Genomic DNA, 19,542 nt, shown 5'->3' on the forward strand with positions numbered 1-19,542 from the left:
TTAAGGATCCCGGACCCATCGCAGACCCTGGCACCTGGGAGGCAACACACCAACCGCGAGTCTCTCTCGTTCCCACAGAATCTCCTATCTATCCCCCTAACTATGGAGTCTCCAATGACTAATGTTCTACTCCTTTCCCCCCTTCCCTTCTGAGCAACAGGGACAGACTCTGTGCCAGAGACCTGTACCCCATTGCTGACCCCTGGTAAGTCCCCCCCCCCCCCCCCCCCCCAACAGTATCCAAAGCGGTATACCTGTTACTAAGGGGAACGACCACAGGGGATCCCTGTACTGACTGCTTACCCCCAGCCCCTCTCACCGTCACCCATCTATCTTTATTCTTTGGCGTAACTACCTCCCTGAAGCTTCTATCTATGACCCCCTCTGCCTCCCAAATGATCCGAAGTTCATCCAGCTCCAGTTCCCTAACACGGTTTTTGAGGAGCTGGAGTTGGAGTTATCACTCTGAATTCACCAAATGATCAAGAGATAGTATTTAGATGGCAGAGAGATCAAAATTACACCTTCTTTGGCTGGTTGCAGCTCCAATACTAAAACAAAACCAAAAAACAGACACACCCAAGCTTTTCTCAAAGCGAAACTAAAAGCTGACAGACAGCCCAGCTCCACCCACACTCTGACATCACTGATAAACACTAATTTCTTAAAGGTACATCCACTATTCAATAAACACCCATTTCTTAAAGGTACTCTCACAAGACACTTCCCTCCTCCCTCCAGTCAGGCAATCAGATCAGCAGCAAACAAGCACTGAAAATAGGCAGCAAACATATGGACAGCAGCAGCCACTCTCCACAACAGCACCAATTTTACAACTACGAAGTCTGCACTGTAAGTGCCTGCTTTTGGTTGGCCATGCAAAATTGCCCAGTGGGGGCCAAAAAAAAGATTAGGGTTTATGGGGATAGGGCTGGGGCGTGGGCCTGGGTGGGGTGCTCCTTTGGAGGGTTGGTGTTGACTTGATGGGCCGAATGACATCCTTCAGCACTGTAGTGATTCTAACGTTTTCTCCCTTTAATTTAAGGACTGTTTTAACTTTTAACTGTAAAGGCTAATCTTGGTTGCTAATTTGATTGATTCGGTGTTTTAATTAAAGTTTGTTGGAACATAAAAAGAAAATATGATTGGTCCAAGTTATCACTCCTGTGAAGCATCCTTTCCTCATCGTTTTACAAATTGCAAATTGTTGGGTCTCGTCCAGGATCCTAACACAGGTTAGCACTTCATTTCAGGTGTGTCTGGTGCTGCTCTTGTCCCTTATCCACTTTTCGCTGAACCAGGGTTGGTCCACTGGCTTGATGGCAATGGTATATATAGTGAGGGATATGTTAAACCATGAGGTTACAGATCATGGTCGAATACAATTCTGCTGTTGTTGGTGGGCACAGTGACCTATGGTGTTCTAAGTCTATTTCATTTAGTGCAGTGGTAACGTCAAACACAATGGCAAATACCCTCAGCGTGAAGACAGAACTTTGTCTCCACAATGGCTGTGTGGTGCTCACTTCTACCAACACCCTTGTCACCAGCTGCAGCAAACCCAGCCTGGCAGATCATAGAATTACCGTAGAATTTACAGTGCAGGAGGCCATTCAGCCCATCTAGTCTGCACCGGCCCTATTTAAGCCCACACTTCCACCCTATCCCTGCAACCCAGTAACCCCACCTAACCTTTTTCTGGACACTAAGGGCAATTTAGCATGGCCAATCCACCTAACCTGCACATATTTGGACTGTGGAAGGAAACCAGAGCATCAGGAGGAAACCCATGCAGACACGGGGAACACGTGCAGACTCTGCACAGACAGTGACCCGAGCCAGAAAATTCAACCTGGGACCCTGGCGCTGTGAAGCAACCGTGCTAACTACAGTGCTACCATGCTGCCCTGATGTGCCCTTCACAGACATCACAGTCATTTGTGGCTGCCACCACTACTTATGGTGTTGGATATTAAAGTCCTCCACCCAGGTTACATTCTGTACCCTATCCTCAGTACTTCTTCAAGTGATGTTCAACATGAAGGATTCATCATTCAAGTGAGGGCGGTTAGGTAGTAATCAGAATAGGTTTCGTGGCCCGTCGTTGCCAGAGTAGATCTCAAGAACTTCCGGAGCCACTTCATCCCGAGTGCATACCATTACGCTGCCACATCCAGTGGGTTTGTCATGGTGGTTGTCAAAAGTTAGCAAGGGAGACTTTGCTGGGTGGACTGGGCAGGCTCTGTTGTAGTTTCCAGTTTCCGAGTCAGTGCCGAGTGGTTGGTTCAGTTTTAAGCCAAGGCGGAGTAATGGCCAACATTGCTCTGCACAGGTCCCAGCAGCATCATAGTTTTCAACAGAAAAAGCATTTTCTGGGTAACTCCTGAATTGCTTTTCTTCCTGCAGTTGCAGAAGACCTGGTACGGTAGCACAGTGGTTAGCACTGTTGCTTCACAGCGTCAGGGTCCCAGGTTCAATTCCCGGTTTGGGTCACTGTCTGTGTGGAGTCTGCACGTTCTCCCTGGTCTGCGTGAGTTTCGTCCGGGTGCTCCGGTTTCCTCCAACAAATCCCGAAGGACGTGCTGTGAGATAATTTGGGCATTCTGAACTCTCCCTCTGTGTACTTGAGCAGGCACCGGAATGTGGGGACTAGGGGCTTGTTACGGTAACTTCATTGCAGTGTTAATGTAAGCCTACTTGTAACAATAAAGATTTTTTTTAAAAGACCCCCACCCTGTGGAGCAAGTGTCTGCTTTTTGGTGAAATATTCTCAGAGAAAATGCAGAATAAAAAGCAAAAGAAAATCTTTACTCAGAGAGTAGTAAGGGCATGGAATGCCCTGCCTGCAACAGGAATGGACTCGCCAACACTACGCACAAATGGTCATTGGATAGACATATGGACAATAAGGGAATAGCGTAAGTGGGCTTTAGAGTGGTTTCACAGGTCGGCGCAACATCGAGGGCCGAAGGGCCTGTACTGCGCTGTAATGTTCTATGAACTGCAGAAGTTGCAGTACTGTAATATATTATGGGGCTAGTGTTCATTTTTGCCCTGGATTTTACAAGGCCTCAAACTTGCAATTCCAGAGTGATCTTGGTTTCACGAAACAAATTTTGGTCTTGTAAAAATGGCCAATTGTCTGACCTCTGGCATACAGAATTTTGGTGCTTGAATTTTGGAGTCGCACAAAGATATTCATAAGAACAGAGAACATACAGTGCAGAAGGAGGCCATTCGGCCCATCGAGTCTGCACCGTCCCACTTCAGCCCTCACTTCCACCCAATCCCCGTAGCCCAATCACCCCACCTAACTTTTTTTGGACACTAAGGGCAATTTAGCATGGCCAATCCACCTAATCTGCACGTCTTTGAACTGTGGGAGGAAACCCACGCAGACTCCGTACAGTGACCCAGCGGGGAATCGAAGCTGACACCCTGGCGCTGTGAAGCCACAGTGTAATCACTTGTGCTGTCGTGCTGCCCAAACAGACAGTATATGATTTTTACTGTGGTCCAACATCACTGCACCAGGATCACATATTGAACCCACTGGGTTTCCTTATGAACTGTAGCTGCAGATACATTTACAGTCTATTTCTCTAGAAACAAAAGCATATTTAAAACAAAATATGAATCAGACTCGATGGGCCGAATAGCCTACTTCTGCACTGTAGGGATTCTATGGAAATGATAATCAACTGAGGAATGGAGTAAACATTAGTCACAAATAAGTCTTAATTCAGACTTTGTACCGTGTTTAGGGCATAAAGATGAAAAATGAATAGCTTCTTTTATAATTTTATTAAATTTAAGGCAGGGCAATTGTGGTCAGTACTGCAGTCCAACGGTACAAACAGAAGCCGAAATGTTCCTATCCCTTCCATGTATAAAATTTTCCACAATATCCGAAACTCTTCTCAGTTATCGCATACTTGTTTGCAATTTTGTCCAGATATTTCGAACACCAATCAACCAACTTATTGGCACGTTCATCATTTTTTTCAAAATAGCAGAAACGGATGTGCCTTCATTGTTATGGTACCCTGGGTTAATGGATGATTAATTCCAGTCCCATGTGCCCTCGAGTCACAACATGAGTCAATCAACCAATAATTCTTATAAAAATACCCAAAGTCTTTGGCTCCTAATCAGTCACCAGGTTTGTAAATGTAAACACGATTACTGTTTATTTATATGAAATATGCAGTAAATACAACCAGTTAACAAGCTAATACCTAATGCCTGATGTAACGTTCCGTCAACCTCTACACACAAGACAGAGAAACACAGAGGGGTGGAAATGGGGGGGTAAAAAGTGGATAGAAGAAAGAGACTTTAGTGTACTTTTCTTCACAGCAAGCTGGCAGAATGAAGTCTATGGTTTGCAACCTGTAATGATCTTTGTAGATGCATCGTTCCGGCACACAAAAGTTTAAAAATGCAGTACTCAACTTTTCCTGGAGAGGCACCTTACTTCTCATCAAACTGTGCTTTCAGTTCGTGGTTTGTCTTCAGGCCTAATCAGCTCCAGGAAAACAACATCCACCAGGCTTTCTGGAGAGTCACCACTCACAGTGGCCTTCTGGAGAATCATAGAATCACGACAGTGCAGGAGGCCATTCGGCCCATTGGGCCTGCACCAACCCTCCGAAACATACCCGAGGCCCACTCTCCCGCCCTATCCCGGTAACTCCACCTAACCTTTGAACACACTAACGGTTAATTTAGTTCAGCCAATCCACCTAACCGGCACATCTTTGTACTGTGGGAGGAAACCAGAGCACCCGGGGGAAACACGGGGAGAATGTACAAAATCCACATGGTCATTTGAGGTCGGAATCAAACCCGGGTCCCTGGCACTGAGGCAGCAGTGCTAACCAGGAGGGAGTAGCTGGATCCTTCTGGAGAGAGCTAGCTGGAACCGATCACCATGCTGCCAGAATCAAAACTGAAAGCTTGAAACTCTGAAAGGCATATCAGTGGGATCAGATTGAATCAAATCTGTTACCGGGCAGAGAGCAACCTTATGGGCCAATCCATTGGCCACCAGCCAATCAATCAAACTGAGTCCCAATCAATTTCTCTGCCACTGATGCTGGCCACCCTGCAATTCTAGTGTAGACCAACACAGCCTTCAGGATTCTACCTGCTTGAATTAAAGATACAGGCTGCTTGCCTTAAAGTGGCATGTCCATTAATCCTCCATGGATCAAAACTATAAGAGTAAAGCAAAAGAAAGGGACATAAGGGAACAGTAAGGACATTTACATCATCTGGTCCATTGCCAACTCTCCACTTCCCTTACTGGTTTCCAGTTCTTGGGATACACTTTAAACTAATATTCATGACAAGCCCAGACTCACACTGCTACAATGAATACACTTCCTCACACCTCACTTCTTGCAAGGACTTTATTCTGTTTTCCCAACAACCCGACTCTATTGCATCTGTTCCAATGCTGTAAGCTTCCATTATGGGGAGCACGGTAGCATTGTGGATAGCACAATTGCTTCACAGCTCCAGGGTCCCAGGTTCAATTCCGGCTTGGGTCACTGTCTATGTGGAGTGTGCACATCCTCCCTGTGTGTGCGTGGGTTTCCTCCGGGTACTCCGGTTTCCTCCCACAGTCCAAAGATGTGCAGGTTAGGTGGATTGGCCACGATAAATTGCCCTTAGTGTTAGGTGGGGTTACTGGGTTATGGGGATAGGGTGGAGGTGTTGACCTCGGGTAGGGTGCTCTTTCCAAGAGCCGGTGCAGACTCAATGGGCCGAATGACCTCCTTGTGCACTGTAAATTCTATGATAATCTATGTCTTTTTTCTCAGCCGAGAACTCTTCCCGCTCTCCCACCCTCAATATAATGGACAGTGGACAGAGTGGCTGATCTATTTCACACACTTGTGCTCTTAATCATTCCCCCCCTCCTTGCAAGAATCACAATGATAGATTTCCACTCCACCGACCTCCACATTCACTCCTCAGTCATCCCCAACACCCTCTCCCTTTTCAAAGACATCTTTACAAGCAAGAAAAGGTGTTTCATCATTTGACCTTTTAGCTGCTTCCTACTCACCACCCAAGGCCCCAAACACTCCTATGTGAAACTGCAATTTGTTTATTTATTTCAATTCAGTATACTGTATTCACTATTGATGAAGTGGCCTTTGGGGAGAAAATACCCAGACTGGGTGGCCTCTTTGCAGAACATATCTGTTCAGTACACAATCATGCCCCTGAGCTTCCTGTGAGTTGTTTCAATTCTGCACCATGCTCGCACTTTGACATTTCTGTTCTTGGCCTGCTACAGTGTTTTAACGAACCTCAATGCATGCTCAAGGATCAGCAACCAACTTTTGACTGCACTCACATCATGTGGATATCTTTCACTTCTTTATTTTACTCATTACCACAAAATCTTTTGTCATATCTGAGATTACCCTGGAAGGAGGTATTTCAAAAAAATTGAACAGATGAAGCTAGCTGCTTCTCGCTTCTCCAATACAGTAGCAGCACAAGTGCATAAGGAATATTCACCACCAACTGGATGCTGACGTCAAGCCAAAAAGACATTTTGCCCATCATACTAATGAGTAATGTTGTAGATGAATTTCAGTGCGAGTATGATGCTAGGCACGTAGGCTTTATCTCTCAACTGGCAGATTGAATGCCCCTTCAGTTGTTCGCAAAGGGCAAGGTATAAGAACATAAGAACTAGGAGCAGGAGTAGGACATCTGGCCCCTCGAGCCTGCTCCACCATTCAATGAGATCATGGCTGATCTTTTGTGGACTCAGCTCCACTTTCCGGCCCGAACACCATAACCCTTAATCCCTTTATTCTTCAAAAAACTATCTATCTTTACCTTAAAAACATGTAATGAAGGAGCCTCAACTGCTTCACTGGGCAAGGAATTCCATAGATTCACAACCCTTTGGGCGAAGAAGTTCCTCCTAAACTCAGTCCTGGCTATGTCCCCTATTTCTGCTTTCACCCGCCAGTGGAAACAACCTGCCCGCATCTATCCTATCTATTCCCTTCATAATTTTACATGTTTCTATAAGATCCCCCCTCATCCTTCTAAATTCCAACGAGTACAGTCCCAGTCTACTCAACCTCTCCTCATAATCCAACCCCTTCAGCTCTGGGATTAACCTAGTGAATCTCCTCTGCACACCCTCCAGCGCCAGTACGTCCTTTCTCAAGTAAGGAGACCAAAATTGAACACAATACTCCAGGTATGGCCTCACTAACACCTTATACAATTGCAACATAACCTCCCTAGTCTTAAACTCCATCCCTCTAGCAATGAAGGACAAAATTCCATTTGCCTTCTTAATCACCTGTTGCACCTGTAAACCAACTTTCTGTGACTCATGCACTAGCACACCCAGGTCTCTCTGCACAGCGGCATGCTTTAATATTTTATCGTTTAAATAATAATCCCGTTTGCTGTTATTCTTACCAAAATGGATAACCTCACAATTGTCAACATTGTATTCCATCTGCCAGACCCTAGCCCATTCACTTAACCTATCCAAATCCCTCTGCAGACTTCCAGTATCCTCTGCACTTTTCGCTTTACCACTCATCTTAGTGTCATCTGCAAACTTGGACACATTGCCCTTGGTTCCCCCAACTCCAAATCATCTATGTAAATTGTGAACAATTGTGGGCCCAACACGGATCCCTGAGGGACACCACTGGCTACTGATTGCCAACCAGAGAAACACCCATTAATCCCCCCTCTTTGCTTTCTATTAATTAACCAATCTTCTATCCATGCTACTACTTTACCCTTAATGCCATGCATCTTTAACTTATGCAGCAACCTTTTGTGTGGCACCTTGTCAAAGGCTTTCTGGAAATCCAGATATACCACATCCATTGGCTCCCCGTTATCTACTGCCCTGATAATGTCCTCAAAATATTCCACTAAATTAGTTAGGCACGACCTGCCCTTTATGAACCCATGCTGCGTCTGCCCAATGGGACAATTTCTATCCAGATGCCTCGCTATTTCTTCCTTGATGATAGATACCAGCATCTTCCCTACTGCCGAAGGTAAACTCACTGGCCTATAATTTCCTGCTCTCTGCCTACCTCCTTTTTTAAACAGTGGTGTCACGTTTGCTCATTTCCAATCCACCGGGACCACCCCAGAGTCTAGTGAATTTTGGTAAATCATCATTAGTGCATCTGCAATTTCCCTAGCCATCTCTTTTAGCACTCTGGGATGCATTCCATCAGGGCCAGGAGACTTGTCTACCTTTAGCCCCATTAGCTTGCCCATCACTACCTCCTTAGTGATAACAATCCTCTCAATTTCCTCACCTGTCAAAGCCTCATTTCTATCAGTCGCTGGCATGTTATTTGTGTCTTCCACTGTGAAGACTGACCCAAAAAACCTGTTCAGTTCCTCAGCCATTTCCTCATCTCCCATTATTAAAACTCCCTTCTCATCCTCTAAAGGACCAATATTTACCTTAGCCACTTTTTTGTTTTATATATTTGTAAAAACTTTTACTGTCTGTTTTTATATTCTGAGCAAGTTTACTCTCATACTCTGTCTTACTCTTCGTTATAGCTTTTTTAGTAGCTTTCTGTTGCCCCCTAAAGATTTCCCAGTCCTCTAGTCTCCCACCAATCGATGCCACTTTATATGCTTTTCCCTTCAATTTGATACTCTCCCTTATTTCCTTAGCTATCCACGGTCGATTTTCCCTCTTTCTACCGTCCTTCCTTTTTGTTGGTATAAACCTTTGCTGAGCACTGTGAAAAATCGTTTGGAAAGTTCTCCACTGTTCCTCAACTGTTCCACCATAAAGTCTTTGCTCCCAGTCTACATTAGCTAGTTCTTCTCTCATCCCATTGTAATCTCCTTTGTTTAAACACAAAACACTAGTATTTGATTTTACTTTCTCACCCTCCATCTGTATTTTAAATTCCACCATATTGTGATCGCTCCTTCCGAGAGGATCCCTAACTATGAGATCATGAATCAATCCTGTCTCATTACACAGGACAAGATCTAGGACCGCTTGTTCCCTCGTAGGTTCCATTACATACTGTTCTAGGAAACTATCGCGGATACATTCTATAAACTCCTCCTCAAGGTTGCCTTGACAGACCTGGTTAAACCAATCGACATGTAGATTAAAATCCCCCATGATAACTGCTGTACCATTTCTACATGCATCAGTTATTTCTTTGTTTATTGCCTGCCCCACCATAACGTTACTATTTGGTGGCCGATAGACTACTCCTATCAGTGGCTTTTTCGCCTTACTATTCCTGATTTCCACCCAAATGGATTCACCTTATCCTCCATAGCACCGATGTCATCCCTTACTATTGCCCGAATAACAGAGCAACACCATCTCCCTTACCATCCACTCTGTCCTTCCGAATAGTTTGATACCCTCAGATATTTAACTCCCAGTTGTGACCATCCTTTAACCATGTTTCAGTAATGGCCACTAAATCATAGTCATTCACGATCAACTCATTTACTTTATTCCGAATACTACGAGTATAGACCATACCTAACCAGCCTCTGCTTGAAAAACTCAAAACATTGTGCCCAACATTATATGTGATTCTGTGATTGGACATTTGCTAAATAATCCTCAGTCTTAAGAATTACGCTGTTACTGAATTTAAGATGGTCAGTCGAACTTGTTGCGTGGTGCACTTGCATTTACTGTAAGCTACATATATTAATACACAGGGCCCTGTTCTCTGTAGACAGAAAGACCATGAACACACATTGCGTCTGTGTCAGTTAAACAAAATAAGTGACAGCAATTCGTTGGTTCATTCCTCAGGGTATTGCCTTGACCAATCAGTGTCAAGCTGCCCGACTCATATTGCAAACAATGTTCGCTAGTTAATTGTCAGTCACTATCAATATCTCCATGGGACCACATTCCCCCAGTGTTTGCATGGGTTTCGCCCCCACAACCAAATATGTGCAGGCTAGGTCGATTGGCCCTTAATTGGAAAAAATTAATTGGGTACTCTAAATTTTTTTAAAAACGTCTCCATGGGAATGCCTCTACCCGAGTCCATTTGCCAACCAATCAGCACATTCTTCACAGAAAGTATTAATTATTGTTCACTTTACATTTGATATTCTTGTGAATTGTCTTGATGAGTGCAAGATGAAAAGCTTCGATGAAACATGTCTTTTATTTAGCAATACCCAAGTTCTGTACTACCAAATGACAAGAAGAATTATTGCTATTGTGCAGTTTCCGTCTCATGAATCTTGACACTGCATAATTCCAACACTGATTATTTCAAATATAGGACAGCAGAATCTTATTTGTGCTCCAGTGGATGCAGACTTAATCTTTCTGTAGATAGAAGTGGATATATATTTGAATCCCAAATTGCTAATTTCAGTAATACATCATGGAAGGTTAATAACCAGAAAATATGAACTATTCAAAAGGGATATAGGAAGAGAATCAGTGATACAACATACTTGAGCATTCTTGCCCATCTAATAACTGATGAAACAGAACTCAGAGTCGAACTACAGCAGGCCATCTGTCCTTTCAGATGGAACAGTGTTTGGAACAAGCATATAATAATACCAAAAGCAGGTCCAAATGTTTTTATAAACAATCAGATGTTTCAGTTTCATTGCTGAGGCCTAACTGAACTCTTCCAAAATAATGTACTGTTTTAACATAAAATGCTCCAGGGTCCCATTCGTGGATTACTCCCAAACTTTAATGTCCATATGTTTTTAAATGTTCAGTACTTTTAGAATTTTACTGACTTTTGCATAATGCACAACTGCAGCAGATTCTTAAAAGTAGATGTGCATGCACCATTATCTTGCGTCTACCTATCTTTAGATGCTTATCTTCTTAGAATATTGAATTGGATTTGTTTATTGTCACTTGTACTGATTAATACTAACGACAATTTTTGACCTATCAATAATAGCTAGCATCTTTTTTCACAAGATTTATCATTTTCGACTCTAACAAATGGATTGTTTTTCTCATATTTAAATAAAAGTGTACAATATTTTGAAATGCCAGATTAAATTAGTGCACAAATGTTGTCCACATCTGCAACTGCTACTAAACACAGAAGCAAGAACTACATAAACGAGACAAATGATCCCAAGTGAATTACTGTTATTTATTGCAAGAATCAAGTAGAGTAAATAAATTATCTGCTTGTGGCGTCAGCATTATAAAAGGAACACATCAGGAAATTCTGAAGCTGTTGGAGAAGATACGGAGTAGAGTTATTCACATTTGGAAGCGAATGGACTTGTTAGTGATAGGCAACATGGTTTTGTGCGGGGGAGGTCATGTCTTACCAACTTGGGAAGAGTTTTTGAAAAGGTTCCAAAATTAATTGATGAGGAAAGGGATGTCGTCTGCATGGACTTTAGTAACGCATTTGACAAAGTCCCTCATGGCAGACAGGTACAATAGGTAAAGTCGCACAGGATTCGGGGTGTGCTAGCTAGATGGATAAAGAACTGGCTTGGCAACAGAAGACAGAGAGTAACAGTAGAACGGAATCTTTCAGAATGGAGATCTGTAACTAGTGGTGTTCCACAGGGATCAGTGCTGGGACCACATATATATATAAATAATCTGGAGGAAAATGTAGATGGTCTGATTAGCAAGTTTGCAGATGACACTAAGATAGGTGGAGTTGCAGATAGTGAAGGGGACTGTCAGAGAAAACAGCAGAATATAGATAGATTGGAGAGTTGGGCAGAGAAATGGCAGATGGAGGTCAATCCTGACAAATATGAGGTGATGCATTTTGAAAGATCAAATTCAGGTGTGAATTGTACAGTAAATGGCAGAACCCTTAGGAGTATTGACAAAAAGGGATCTGGGCGTTCGGGTCCATAATTCAATGAAAGTGACAATGCAGGTGGATAAAATGGTCAAGAAGGCTTACGGCATGCTTGCCTTCATCGGCCAGGACATTGAGTACAAGAGTTGACAGGTCATGTTACAGTTGTATAAAACTAGTTAGGCTACATTTGGAATATTGCATGCAGTTCTGGTCGCCACACTACCAGAAGGACGTGGATACTTTGGAGAAAGTGCAAAGAAGATTTAACAGGAAGTTGCCTGGTCTGGAGGATGTTAGCTATGAGGAAAGGTTGAATAAACTCGGTTTGTTTTCATTAGAAAGGTGGAGGCTGAGGGGAGTCCTGATTGAGGTCCACAAAATTACTGGAGATATAGACAGGGTGAATTGTCAGAAGCTTTTTCCCAGGGTGGAAAGCGCAATTACAAGGGAGCACATGAGAGGGGGAAAAGTTTTGGGGAGATGTGTGGGGAAAGGTTTTAATGCAGAGGATGGTGGGTGCCTGGAATGCATCGCCAGTGGAGGTGGTGGAGGCAGGCACAATAGTAACGTTTAAGATGTATCTTGACAGACACATGAACAGGCGGGGAATGGAGGGACACAGATCGTTCGGGCAATAAGTAGTAGGTCTAAATAAGGAATCTGGATCGGTTCAGGCTTGGTGGGCCGAAGGGCCTGTTCCTATGTTGTAATGTTCTTTGTTCTAAAAGATTCCATCACCATACTTAATTTAAGGACATTAGAATCATATGTAAATTTCAATAAAATCAAAAACTATTTCATAATCTAGCTTTTGCAAGCATTCATATTGGACCAGAGTGACTTCAAGTCTTTCATCTAAGATGCAGATTAATTTATAATTGTGAGCAGATCCTGAACATGTGGTTTCAATGCTGAACGCCACTCGTCCAACAAAATGTCTACTCCTGCTGGGATCCCCCTCCCCCTGACCCGGAGCACAGTCCTGGCTGTTGTGCAGGGCCAGGCAGAAGAAACTTCAATTAATTTAGAAATGGTGAAAGACCTGTGCCCATTTTATTTATCAACTTATAATTTTCTTCCAATTGTCTTCCTGCCGTGACCAAGGAAGTCATTAAAACTATTGTTCAAGTGCACTTTAACAGGTGAGACCAGTGATGCCCTGCTCAAAACGCAAGAAATCACACTAGCTAATAACCATGGTGGCTTCAGAGCAATCAACAACTGATGAAAATATCTAATAAACCAGATGGCATTTGCAATCATAAACAGAACTAGAGACTATCTTAATTCCAAAGGTTTTCTGCATTATAACGGAATCTCACTGGCATTGATACAATGCCTCTATCATTGAATCATAGAATTTACAGTGCAGAAGGAGGCCATTCGGCCCATCGAGTCTGCACCGGCTCTTGGAAAGAGCACCCTACCCAAGGTCAACACCTCCACCCTATCCCCACAACCCAGTAACCCCACCCAACTCTAAGGGCAATTTTGGACACTAAGGGCAATTTTGGACACTAAAGGCAATTTATCATGGCCAATCCACCTAACCTGCACATCTTTGGACTGTGGGAGGAAACCGGAGCACCCGGAGGAAACCCACGCACACACGGTGAGGATGTGCACACTCCGCACAGACAGTGACCCAAGCCGGAATCGAACCTGGGACCTGCACTAAATCTACTGTAACTTCACTGTAAATGTATCACTTTTCACCTGAGAATGGCTGTAAAAGGTAGCTTCTATTGTTGAATACTAAATTCACCTGACACATACGCAAGGACTATAATATAGAATGATTCTTATTACCATTCAAAATTTTTCAGAAGTATTTTAAATAATAATAATAATCACTTATTGTCTCAAGTAGGCATCAATGAAGTTACTGTGGAAAGCCCCTAGTCGCCACATTCCGGCGCCTGTTCGGGGAGGCCGGTACGGGAATTGAACCCACGCTGCTGGCATTGTCCTGCACTGCAAGACAGCTATTCAGCCCACTATATATCTATAGAACATAGAACAGTACAGCACAGAACAGGCCCTTCGGCCCTCAATGTTGTGCCGAGCCATGATCACCCTACTCAAACCCACATATCCACCCTATACCCGTAACCCAAGAACCCCCCCTTAACCTTACTTTTATTAGGACACTACGGGCAATTTAGCATGGCCAATCCACCTAACCCGCACATCTTTGGACTGTGGGAGGAAACCGGAGCACCCGGAGGAAACCCACGCACACAGGGGGAGGACGTGCAGACTCCACACAGACAGTGACCCAGCCGGGAATCGAACCTGGGACCCTGGTGTTCCACATAGAACCTATGTTCTAAATGAAAGTTTTGATTAAAGCCTTTTCATTCAGTGTAACCCAATATTCCCAAGAGTGATACAAAATTAGTTTAGCCTTTAAGCCAAGCTAGCTTTGAGGTTCCAAAAACAAAGCAAAACACATTCTTTGTTAAATCCTGGATTATAATTTTGTATGGGTTTGAAACCATCAAATGAACTGACCCAAATATTCCATTCTAAAGTTGAACAGACTTCAAAGCAACTGTGTCCCGCAATTTGAAAGTTTCTACATTGAAAGAAAAACATCTGGAGCAGACTTTCATAACATAATACACTAAAAACTAACTTAGCCAGAACCTCTGGTGCCCCAATGACTGACATTTTTATTGAGCACATCAGAAATCACAGTTAACAAGTATAATCATTTCATTACCAGAGCATCTGAAATCACATCTACAGCAGCTTTAGAAATAATTTGTCTGAAAATAAGTCTGTACAAAAAACTGTATTGACAATAGTACACTTCTCTAAGCTTATAAAATACTCAAAGATCGAAGAACAACAGAAACGGGCAAGTTGAAAAACTTTGAAGGAAGCATTTGAGAACAACCTGTCACTGGCTACAAATTTCTATTTACATATAGCCACAGTGAGGAGCTTAAAATGGATGCAATACATCACAGAGGATAAGATATTGTTGGGTGATGTTGTACTTTGCACATGTGGTTACTGTTTTATTTGCGTTATTTGAAACTTACAAACAGCAATTATCAAAAGTGCACATATATAAGCCTGTGTGTAAATTATATATAATATAAATATAATGTATAATATACATCAACAAGCAGTTTCTCAAACTACTTACCTGTATGAACAGGCAATGTGATTTTAAAGGTGAAAACAGAAGCAAGAGTCAAAACTTTCAACTAAATTTTTTAAGTGTAATATACAGAAATATACAAAAAAATATACAGAAAATGTCTTCACTTTGGGCAGGCTTAACAAATCACTACCTGACATAGCATATTCGCAATGCGATTTAAAAAAAGGAAAATACTTATAAATGAATCTGTTTTATAGTCTTTTAACTCTATTTGAACATGTCACAATTAAGGAAATAATCAGATAATAGAAACCATAAACAATAATTAATATTTTGGGATTGTAAATGTACCTGAATTCATTAGTTTCCAGAGCTGGTCCACCAGGGCCTCATTGCACAGTGGAGAGTCAGTATTCTTGGTGAAAGGTGGGTTTTTATTGAGCATACTTAAAACTTTATGTCTGCAACATATGAAACAACAGGATTTGCTTTCAGCTCTATGCATCGATGATAATCGGATAGCATGAATGATAACAAATGCTCAAGAGCCTATTGTGGAAACATATTATTGAAAAATGGTGCATATAACAGAAAACAATCTGATTATTAATCCATTTTGTGAACCCAAGCATTTAGTTCAGCTCTAATATCTTTGATTATAGCAGTCAGATCACTACTGTCTGGTGCAGTATTTGTTATTAACCAGGATGGGCAGCACGGTGGCGCAGTGGTTAGCACTGCTGTCTCATGGCGCCGAGGTCCCAGGTTCAATCCCGGCTCTGGGCCACTGTCAAAGAACAAAGAAAAGTACAGCACAGGAACAGGCCCTTCGGTCATTCAAGCCTGTGCCGACCAAGCTGCTCGTCTAAACTAAAATCTTCTACACTTCCTGGGTCCGTATCCCTCTATTGCCATCCTATTCATGTATTTGTCAAGATGCCCCTTAAATGTCACTATCGTCTCTGCTTCCACCACCTCCTCCGGCAGCGTGTTCCAGGCACCCACTACCCTCTGTGTAAAAAAACGTGCCTCGTACATCTCCTCTAAACCTTGCCCCTCGCACCTTAAACCCCCTAGTAATTGACCCCCCTACCCTGGGAAAAAGTCTCTGACTATCCACCCTGTCTATGCCCCTCATAATTTTGTAGGCCTCTATCAGGTTGCCCCTCAACCTTCTTTTTCCATTTTCTCGAAGTCCACTTTTTGTTTGCTCTACTTTTTTTTTTAAAAGTCCATTTTACTCAATAAATTCAGCTTCACTGTCTCAAAGTACTGCTTGTAGGTAAAGCTTTTGAGGTTCCAGAGTCAGTTCACTGACTGAAACATCCATAGACTTAGAGATTACCCAGAGCATAAACAGGGAATCCTTTTCACTTATCTTGGCTTACTGTTTTTATCATAGGCTTCATGTGATAGTCCTCTACTTTGGAAGGTGATAGAATACAACATCAGACCTTTTATTGAACAATAATGTGTGGATATTAGCAAAGATGCAATACAAATTTCGCTCGTTATTAAACGTATCTACTGCTGGCTTGTACTAATTGTTAAAATTGAGTTGGCCATGTTAAGAAACAGTTGAAAAAATGACTGGAGACAAACCAAATTAGACAACAGTCTGTACGTTTTTTTTCAACTATTAAACATATAGAACCATTGAATTCCTACAGTGCAGGAGGTGGTCATTTGGCCCATCACGTCTGCCCGACCCTTTGAAAGAACATCCTACCTAGGCCCCGTCCTATCCCCATAAGCCCACCTAACCTACACATCCTTTGGACACGAAGGGGCAATTTACATGGTCAATCCACTTAATTTACACATCTTTGGACTGTGGAGGAAACCAGAGCACCCAGAGGAAACACATGCAGACTTGGGGAGAAAGCAATATATGTGAACACGCTCCAGAAATAGCTTTGCTCTTTTCTTGGAGTTGACTGGGGTAAAATAACTAAAATCTATCATACTTGTATCAAAATAACACATTTTCCAAAGAGTAAACCTGGTTTGTAATCCCTCTCTTGGACATCAGAGAAAATTGGCACATATTTGTAACATTTAATAGAGGTAAAACACCATCTTTTTCTGAATGAAGTTTATTCTGAACACTTCAAGGGGAGATATGGCATAGTGCTATGGTCACTTGATTAGTAATCCAGAGGACATGGGTCACGCTCTGGGGACTCGGGTTCCAAACCCATCATTGCAGTTGTTAGAATTTGAATTAATTTTAAAACCATGGAATTAAAAACTAGTCTAATGCCCACCACAAAACGTTTGTCGATTGTTGTAAAAACCTATTTGGTACACTAATGTCCTTTGGGGGAAAGAAATCCACTGCCCTTACCTGATCTGGCCTACGTATGACTCCAGACCCACATTGTGGTTGATTTTTAACATCTCTGAAATGGCCTAACATGCCACTCAATTCTATTAACGTTATGAGGGCTAGAAGGAATTAAACTGGACAGACCACATGGCATCGACCACGGCACCAGAAATGACAATGGTAAACCCAGCCATATTGATCCTGCAACGTCCTCCATACTAACATCTGGGAACTTATGCCAAAATTGGAGAGATGCTCACAGACTAGTCAAACAACATAGCCATGGAATCATACCGTACAATGTCCCAGGCACTACAATCACCATCTTCGGTATGTCTTGTCCAACTGGTAGGACAGACTCCACCAAAGCACAATGGCAAACAGTTAGTGGGAATTGTCCTGGGAGTCCTGAACATCGACTGGGTGGCACAATGACACAGTTGTTAGCACTGCTGCCTCACAGCACCAGCGATCCGGGTTCAATTCCAGCCTCGGGTGACTGTCTGTGTGCAGTTTGTAATTTCTCCCCTTGCCTGTGTGGGTTTCCTCTGGGTGCTCCGGTTTCCTCCGACAGTCCAAAGATGTGCAGGTTAGATGAATTGTCCCTTAGTGTTCAAAAGGTTAGGTATAGTTACGGGGAGAGGGTGGCGACATAGGCTTAAGTAGGGTGCTCTTGACAAGGGCCAGTGCAGACTCGATGGGTCGAATGGCCTCCCTCTGCACTGTGAATTCTATGATTCTATGTGCCACAGCTAATGAATCCATACTTCGCCATGCTGAACACGACTTGGAGGAAGCACTGAGGGTGGTTAGGGCACAGAATGAACTCTGGGTGGGAGACTTCACAGTCCATCACTCGGTGGCTCGGTAGCACGACCAGATACTAGCTGGGTCCGAAAAGAAATAGGTGCTGGAACGGATCTTCGGCAAGTGGTGAGGGAACCAACAGGAGAGAAAAACCTACTTGGAAGTCCATGGAGGTGATTTGGGCAATTAGCAGCAGAATTGCATACAACCACAATATGCAACCTCATGGCCTGGCACATCCTCACTGTACAATTACCATCAAGGCAGTGGATCAACCCATGTCATGCCAGAAGCAACACCAGGCACACCTCAAAAATGTCAACCTGGTGAAGCTATAACATTGGACGACATGGAAGCCAAACAGTATAAGCTGCAAGTGATACACAGAACTAAGCAGAACAGTGGATCGGATCTATGCTGCGCAGTCTTGCCACATCCAGCTGTGAGAAATGGAGGACAATTAGAGAGCTCACTGTACAAGGCCACAATGATGGAGGAGCCCAGCACACCAGTGCAAATGATAAAGCTGAAACGTTCCCAACAATCTTCAACCAGAAATGCTGAGTGCATAATTCATCTCAGCCTCCTCCAGAAGTCCCCAACATCACAGATGTCAATCTTCAGCCAGTTCGATTCACTCCAAGTGATATCAAGAAATGGCTGAAGGCATTTGATACTGCAACAGCTATGGGCCATAACAATATTCTGGCAGTAGTCCTGAAGACTTGTGCTCCAGAACTTGCCACACCTCTAGCCATGCTGTTCCAATACAGCTACAACACTGGTATCTAACCGGCAATGTGGAAAATTGCCCAGGTGTGGCCTGTACACAAGAAACATGACAAATCCAACCCGGCCAATTACCGCCCCATCAGTCTACTCTCGATTATCAGCAAAGTGATGGAAGGAGACATGAACAATCCCATCAAGCGGCACTTACTCAACAACACCCTGCCCGATGTCACTCAGTTTGGGTTCCGCCGGGGTCACTCAGCTCCTGACCTCATCACAATCTTGGTTCAAACATGGGCAAAAGATCTGAATGCCAGAGGTGAGATGCGAGTGACTGCCCTTGCCATCAAGTAGCATTTGACCAAGTATGGCATCAAGGAGCCTGAGAAAAACTGGAGTCAAATGGGAATCAAGTGAAAACTCTGCTGGCTGGGGTCATACCTGGTATAAAGGTAGATCTTTAGGTAGATCTTTGTGGTGGTGGCTCCAGAATATCACTACAGGGGTTTCTCAGAGTAGTGTCCTGGCCCGGCATCTTCAGTTGCTTCACCAATGACCTTCGTTGCATCATAAGGTCAGAAGTGGGGTTGTCTACAGATACTGAAGCAGCAAGACCTGGATAATATCCAGGCTTGGGCTGACAAGCGACAAGTAGCATTCACGCCACACAAGTGACAGGCAGCACAGTAGCACAATGGTTCGCACAGTTGCTTCACAGC

General features: G+C 43.3%; 1 protein-coding gene across 1 annotated transcript in view; it reads right to left on the reverse strand.

Annotated features, from left to right (window-relative positions):
* taf2 (TAF2 RNA polymerase II, TATA box binding protein (TBP)-associated factor) overlaps positions 1-19,542 on the reverse strand; it is a gene marked incomplete at its 5' end in the record, with an annotated part of 199,598 nt that overhangs the window by 48,132 nt on the left and 131,924 nt on the right. Inside the window, 1 exon segment of the mRNA XM_038808478.1 lies at positions 15,307-15,416. Within this exon segment, the coding sequence (XP_038664406.1) occupies positions 15,307-15,416 (110 nt within the window).

This window comes from Scyliorhinus canicula, chromosome 10, assembly GCF_902713615.1.
Source record: "Scyliorhinus canicula chromosome 10, sScyCan1.1, whole genome shotgun sequence".
Lineage (NCBI taxonomy): Eukaryota > Metazoa > Chordata > Chondrichthyes > Carcharhiniformes > Scyliorhinidae > Scyliorhinus > Scyliorhinus canicula.